The sequence below is a fragment of the Lotus japonicus genome, chromosome 6 (genome assembly GCF_012489685.1).
Source record: "Lotus japonicus ecotype B-129 chromosome 6, LjGifu_v1.2".
In the NCBI taxonomy this organism is placed as follows: Eukaryota; Viridiplantae; Streptophyta; class Magnoliopsida; order Fabales; family Fabaceae; genus Lotus; species Lotus japonicus.
In genome coordinates, this window is record NC_080046.1 from 45,921,643 (window position 1) to 45,928,306 (window position 6,664).

Sequence of the window (6,664 nt, forward strand, 5' to 3'; positions counted from 1 at the left end):
GACCTCGCCACCCCCTTTCTGGTGGTTCGACCAGGGACCAACGGGCGGAATGCGGCCGCGGTTCCCACTGGCCTGGAACGCGGCCCATTATCGAGAAAAGATGACCTCATTCAATTTTTCGGACGAGGGTGCCCTATCGGAGGCCGACTTGGAATTCAAGCGGTTGTTGTTGGGCGCCGTCCGTTATGTCATGGAGGGGGACAAGAAGGTCCCGGTTCGTCCCCTTCGATGCTATGACCTGTGTTCCTACAGCGTTCGAAGAAACGCTAAGTTGCTGCGTAAGTTATTTACTTGTGATACCTTTTCTCGTTTCTTTTTCCTACCTCGAGGGCTAATGTTGTTTTTTTTTTATCTCTGGGCAGGTGGCATGGAAGACATTGACAGGACCTTGCTGGACGCGCTGCGAGTGGAAGACGGGCAGTCCACGGATGAGGAGGCGGACCAAGAGACCGACGTTGCCCAGGGGGAAGAGGGGCACGCTGAAAATCAGCCCCAGCCCGACCCGGAGGGTGGGGGAGGGGCCGAAGTCGGGGGGACCTCTGGGTCGGCGACGAAGATTTCTCTGGCGGCCGATCACAGGTCTGGTCCCGTCCAGGAGGAGGGGCGGTCGGTTGCCGAGGAGGAGGTTACTCGGGGCCCGGCCGCAAAGAAGCGCAAGATGGAAAGCCATCAAGACCGTGTTGGTGGCGAAGTGCAGGGCTCCGAGCCGGAGCGGGCAGAGCCCGTCACCGTGATAACCCCCCCCCCCCACAAGGCTTTCGATATGGGGTCCTAGGGCCGGCAATTGTCGGGAGCACTTGGAGCAGATCGATGATCTGGTGCTGACGGAGGACGATCAAAAATACTTGGGTGACCGGGAGCCTGCTGGGCTCCTTAATTATGTCCTCCGGGCCTCGCTCAAGACTACTTCCGCTGTCAGGTATCTCCAGCTGTCGACCCTTCCTGAACTTGAGGAGCTCAGGGAGAAAACTGAGAAGGACGAGCGGCTGATATCTACCATGAGCAAGGAGTTGGAAGAGGGGTGCTCCGCGATCGAAGAGCTAAGCAAAGCGCTGGACAACATGAAGCTAGAGAATGAGCAGCTGAAGAAGAAAGTCTAGGACGACGATGCGGTTCGAGAAGATTTGGAGGTGCGGGTGAAGGCTGCGGAGGGGAAGGCTGAGACTGGAGCGGCTCGCTTCAAGGAGGCCGAGGCCGCTTGGTTGAAGGAGCGAGAACAGAGTTCAGCCGTGAAAAAAGAGCTTGAGAACCGGGTATCCTCTCTGGAGGCTGACAAGAAGAAGCTGGCGGCCACCGTGTCGAAGATTAACAAGGCCTCCTTTAACAACGCGGTGAGCCAGCTTGCGGTTGTCAACCCAGGTTTGGAGACGGCTCTGGTCGGGTATCGAAAGGTTGTCTCTGGGGGACGGATCGGGACTGTGGATTCCCAGGGGAAATTTATCCCGTCCTTCCCGGAGGAGCAGGCACCCTAAGGGGGTCGTGATTTCATTTTGTTTTTAGTCTTTTTATTTTTTGCTTAAGTGTTTTGAGCCGTGCTGGGCTATTGTAACCGATTGTACTGAGAACTTCTAATATTAATGAATAGATTGTTCGGTTTGTTTTCTTTTCAACCAAAGTTATTCGACTCATCCCGGTAGGACTTTTTATTTTCTGCGTTCGTCGTGGACTTGTAGTTATGGTGCCCCGATGGGTCTTTCGATTTGCCGTGCCCGGTGGGTCTTTTTATTTGGTGCCCGGTGGGTCTTTTGCTTTTTTGCCCGGTGGGTCTTTTAAGTTAATGCCCAGTGGGTCTTTTTAATTCGTTGCCCGGTGGGTCTTTTAACTTAATGCCCGGTGGGTCTTTTCGTTTGTTGTGCCCGGTGGGTCTTTTATTTGGTGCCCGGTGGGTCTTTTGATTTCGTGCCCGGTGGGTCTTTTGCTTTTGTGCCCGGTGGGTCTTTTAAGTTAATGCCCAGTGGGTCTTTTAATTCGTTGCCCGGTGGGTCTTTTAACTTAATGCCCGGTGGGTCTTTTCGTTTGTTTCGATCGGTTCTAAGAAAATAACTTAACAAAACGCTCCTTCTTGGTTCATTAAATAACGCAAGTATGCCTGTCGGTTACAAGAGGAGGATTGGAAATAGCTTCCTTGATTCTAGACTTAAGAAAATAAAAGGAAAACAGAAAACCGGTTCCAAATGTTTGATTGGCAGCGCTAGCTGTAGTAGCGGTTCAAGTTGGTGGCATTCCAAGTGCGGGCGATTGCTTCGCCCGAGAGCTTTTCCAACTTGTAGGCGCCGGTGCCGGTTGCTTCAGTTACTCTGTATGGGCCTTCCCAGTTGGCGGCCAACTTGCCTCGCTCGGTCCCTCGGGCTCCGATGCTGGCGTTGCGGAGGACTAAGTCCCCTGGTAGGAACGCGCGGTGGACGACCTTCTTGCTGTAGCGGATGGCTGCATGCTGCTTCGCGATCAACTCCCTGCAGTTGGCGACGGCTCTCCTTTCGGCGAGCAGGTCCAGGTCTTCATTGATGAGTTGGTCGTTCTGTCCTGGGTCGTGGCCCATGGTACGAGCGCTCGGCTCTCCAATCTCTGCTGGGATAACCGCCTCTGTGCCGAAAGTTAGGCGAAAAGGGCTCTCCCCAGTCGTAGAGTGCGGAGTTGTGCGATATGCCCATAGGACATGATCGAGTTGCTCTGCCCAGTTGCCCTTAGCGTCGTCCAGTCTTTTCTTGAGTCCTCTAAGGATTACTCGGTTTTCCGCTTCAGCTTGTCCGTTCGTCTGGGGGTGTTCCACAGAGGTGAAGTGGTGCTTGATGTGAAGCCCGTCCACGAGCTCCTTGAACCCTTGGGAGGCAAACTGTGTGCCATTGTCGGTAATCAGGACTCCAGGTACCCCGAATCGGCTGATGATGTTCTTGTAAAAGAAACGCTATATGCGGGCCGAAGCGATAGTTGCAAGGGGTTCTGCTTCAATCCACTTGGTGAAGTAGTCTACCGCGACGACCAGGTGTTTCAGCTGTCCTGGCACGGTTGTAAAGGGTCCCAAGAGGTCCATTCCCCATTGGTGGAAAGGCCAAGGGGAGACCATAGTCGAGAGTCGTTCCGGCGGGGCTAAGCGGTGGTCGGCATGTTTCTGGCATGGGTCACATCGCTTAACGTGGTCAGCAGCGTCTTTCTCCAGGGTGGGCCAGTAGTAGCCGGCCCGGAGGACCTTTCTTGCCAGAGAACGCCCGCCGGGGTGGTGGCCACAGCTGCCCTCATGGATTTCGGCGAGCACATACTCTGCACGTTCCTTTGATAAGCACTTAAGGAGAGGAGTGGAAAATCCTCTCTTAAAGAGGTCTTCGTTCACCATGGTGTACCAGGAAACGCCTCTAGTCAGCTTTTTGGCTTCCGACTTGTCGGGTGGTAGCCAGCCCGTTGTGAGGTTCTTAACAATAGGGGTCCTCCAATCGTCGTCTGTGCCAATGCTCAAGGTATGGACTCCAGTAGGACAGTCGGGGCCTGCGACGTACGGGAGGGCCAGTGTGCCCTGAATGACTGTCCTGTTCAGCCCGGGCTTCTCGGTGCTAGCCAGCTTCGCTAGGGTGTCTACTCGGTCGTTTTCAGCTCTTGGGACGTGGCGGAACTCTACCTTACGGAAGGTGGCGGCCAGCCGCTTCAGGTGGGAGAGGTATTGCTCCAGAATTGGGTCCTTAGCCTGCGCTTCTCCGTTAGCCTGTGAGACCACTTGTAAGGAGTCGCAGCAGACAAGTATGTCCTGCGCCCCCAGATCCCTCGTTGTCACCAGACCGGCGATGCAAGCTTCATACTCAGCTTGGTTGTTAGTGGCCGGGAAATTAAAGCGTAGCGACTGTTCTACGATCATCCCTGAGTTGCTTTGTAGGACGATCCCGGCGCCGCCCCCCTCTTTGTTGCTCGAGCCATCCACGTGGACGACCCAGGAGATTTCCGCCGGTGGGTCTTCTTCGCTCGTGAGTTCCACCAGGAAATCTGCTAGGACTTGCGCCTTGATCGCCCGTCTGGGCTCATATCGAATGTCATGCTCGGAAAGTTCGATCGACCAACCCACCATTCGACCGGCTAGATCCGGTTTATGGAGGACTTGCCTGATCGGTTGATCTGTGCGGACAACGATGCTATGAGACTGGAAGTACCTTCTCAGTCGCCTGGCCGTGGTTAGGAGAGCGAGTGCCATTTTTTCGAGCATCTGATATCTTAGCTCAGCTCCTTTGAGCGAGCGGCTGACGAAGTAGACCGGAAGTTAGGTCCCCGCCTCCTCTCGTACCAACACGGAGCTCACAGCCTTGTCTCGGACAGCTAAGTATAGGTATAGAGGTTCTCCTGGCTTTGGACTTGATAGGATCGGTGGGGAGGTGAGAACCTCTTTCAGCTGGGAGAAGGCCTGTTCGGCCTCTTCTGACCAAGTAAAGTTCGCTCCTTTCTTCAGCAGGACATAGAGTGGTAAGGCTCTTAGGGCAGCCTTCGGGAGAAATCGTCCGATTGCTGCCATCCGTCCCGCCAATTGCTGGACTTCCTTGACCGTCCTAGGGCTTTTCATCTCTACAATAGCCTGGCACTTTTCGGGGTTTAGTTCAATCCCACGACTGGTGAGCATATATCCCAGAAACTTCCCGCTCTTGACTCCGAAGGTGCATTTTTCGGGATTGAGGCGCATGTTGTACTTCTTCAGCTGTTCAAACACGACTGCCAGATCGGCTGCATGGTCGCCCCCCTTTGGTGTTTTCACGATGATGTCATCAATGTAGACTTCGACTGACTTCCCGATCAGAGCCCCGAAGATTCTGGTCATCATTCGTTGGTAGGTGTCCACTGCATTTTTCAGGCCGAATGGGAGCATAGTATAGCAATACGTCCCCCGATCGGTTATAGAAGTGGTCTTCTATTCATCGTCCCTGTGCATCGGGATCTGGTTGTACCTAGAATATGCGTCCATGAGGGACAAGTATTCGTACCCTGAGGAGTTGTCTACCAAGGCATCGATGCTGGGGAGGGGGAAGGGATCTTTAGGGCAGGCCTTATTCAGATCCGTGTAATCCACGCACATCCTCCATTTCCCATTGGATTTTTTAACAAGGACCACGTTCGAAAGCCAAGTGGTGTACTTAACTTCGCGAATGATCCCGGCTTTCAGAAGTTCCGTTGTCTGTTCCTTGACTGCTCCCTGCTTCTCTGCGCTCATCTGCCTCTTCTTCTGGGCCACTGGCTTGAATCTACGGTCTACTGATAGCTTGTGACTGCAGAATGCTGGGTCGATGCCCGACATATCTGCGGACGACCACGCAAATAGGTGCCCGTTGCTTCTCAGAAGGATCTCTAGTCGGTTTGAAAGATCCTGAGGGAGGTCTCGCGCCAGTTTGGTGGTTTGCTCGAGGCCACGACCGATCTGGACTGGTCGTGCTTCCCCGTCCGGCTTAAGACGTTGGTCCTCTCTGGATTGGTCCACTCGCGGATCGATGTCCGTCAAGCATGCCCCTGCTCGGAGATGGAGGTTTTCGACCCTTTTGCCTCGGTCGGGCTCTTTCCTCTTGCGATCCTCTCGCGCCAATCTGCAGCTAGAGTTATAACACCCCCTGGCCATGGTTAGGTTTCCGCGCACGGAAATTGCCCTACCAGCCCACGGGTATTTTAGCATCAGGTGATGGGTGGAGATGATGGCTCGGTAGACATTGAGGCTCGGTCTGCCGATGATGGCGTTGTAGGCTGTTGGGCATTTCACCACTAAAAACCGTGCCTTGATAGTCCTGCAAACATTAGGGTCTCCTAGGGAGAGGTATGCATCAAAATATCCTAACAGTAGGACCCTGTCCCCAGTGAACCCGATCAGGTCATGGTCATAGGGGATCAGGTCTTTCACAGATAAGCCTAGGGTTTTGTAAGCATCGTAAAACATAATGTCAGCAGAACTACCTGTATCGATGAGTACCCGCCGCACCTTACCGTTTGCGATGAGGGCTTCTACGACGATCGGGTCGTCCTCCTCGCCGGTGTCCGTGCCGTAGTCGTCTTCTGTGAAGGTGATGGGAACTTTCTGCTGCGGCGGACGAAGGGAGTTAGGACGAGGCCTCCCAGCGGCTGACATGATAACTCGAGTGCTTTTCTTCCGATTGTTGTTTGATGGTCCACCTGCTGCCCATCCTCCAGCAATCGATCCGACATCGACCAGGTTGGTCCCGTGGCGTCGTCGTACGTCATCTTGGTCCCGCCGTTCTGGAGAGCGGCGCCGATCCGGACTTCGACGACGTTCGTGTAGGATCACGCGCTTACCACTACGCCAAAACCAATTGGTGTTAGTGAGGGCGCAACGTTATTTCTTATAGCGTAGCAGACAGCGCTCCGTTTCGAATGCTACCTGCAGGCAAGATGCTGGCCCACCTGGACCCAACAATCCCCCCCCAGCACCTGCCAGCCAAACTAGCTGCACAGCATGCCTTCTGTGGGATTCGAACACGGGACCTGGCTCTGATACCACTTGTAGGATCACGCGCTTACCACTACGCCAAAACCAATTGGTGTTAGTGAGGGCGCAACGTTATTTCTTATAGCGTAGCAGACAGCGCCCCGTTTCGAATGCTACCTGCAGGCAGGATGCTGGCCCACCTGGACCCAACAGTTCGAGAATCCTGCGTCGGTCGGGGGTTCTATGACGGGGGCTCCTTTCTCGAGG

The 6,664-nt window shown here is 54.4% G+C and overlaps 2 protein-coding genes across 2 annotated transcripts; both read right to left on the minus strand.

Moving 5' to 3' along the window:
* Positions 1-2,905: 2,905 nt before the first annotated feature.
* LOC130725409 (uncharacterized) lies at positions 2,906-4,174 on the minus strand. Its single transcript, XM_057576643.1, has one exon. It carries the CDS (start codon positions 4,172-4,174, stop codon positions 2,906-2,908), a length of 1,269 nt encoding a protein of 422 aa, XP_057432626.1.
* Positions 4,175-4,879: 705 nt separating this feature from the next.
* LOC130725411 (uncharacterized) lies at positions 4,880-6,079 on the minus strand. The gene has a single exon (XM_057576644.1). The coding sequence runs from the start codon at positions 6,077-6,079 to the stop codon at positions 4,880-4,882; it is 1,200 nt and encodes a 399-aa protein (XP_057432627.1).
* Between the last annotated feature and the right edge of the window lie 585 nt (positions 6,080-6,664).

Coding starts and splice junctions, on each gene's coding strand:
- LOC130725409 (XM_057576643.1), bottom strand. CDS start 4,174: ATGGCACTCGCTCTCCTAACCACGGCCAGGCGACTGAGAAGGTACTTC.
- LOC130725411 (XM_057576644.1), bottom strand. CDS start 6,079: ATGTCAGCCGCTGGGAGGCCTCGTCCTAACTCCCTTCGTCCGCCGCAG.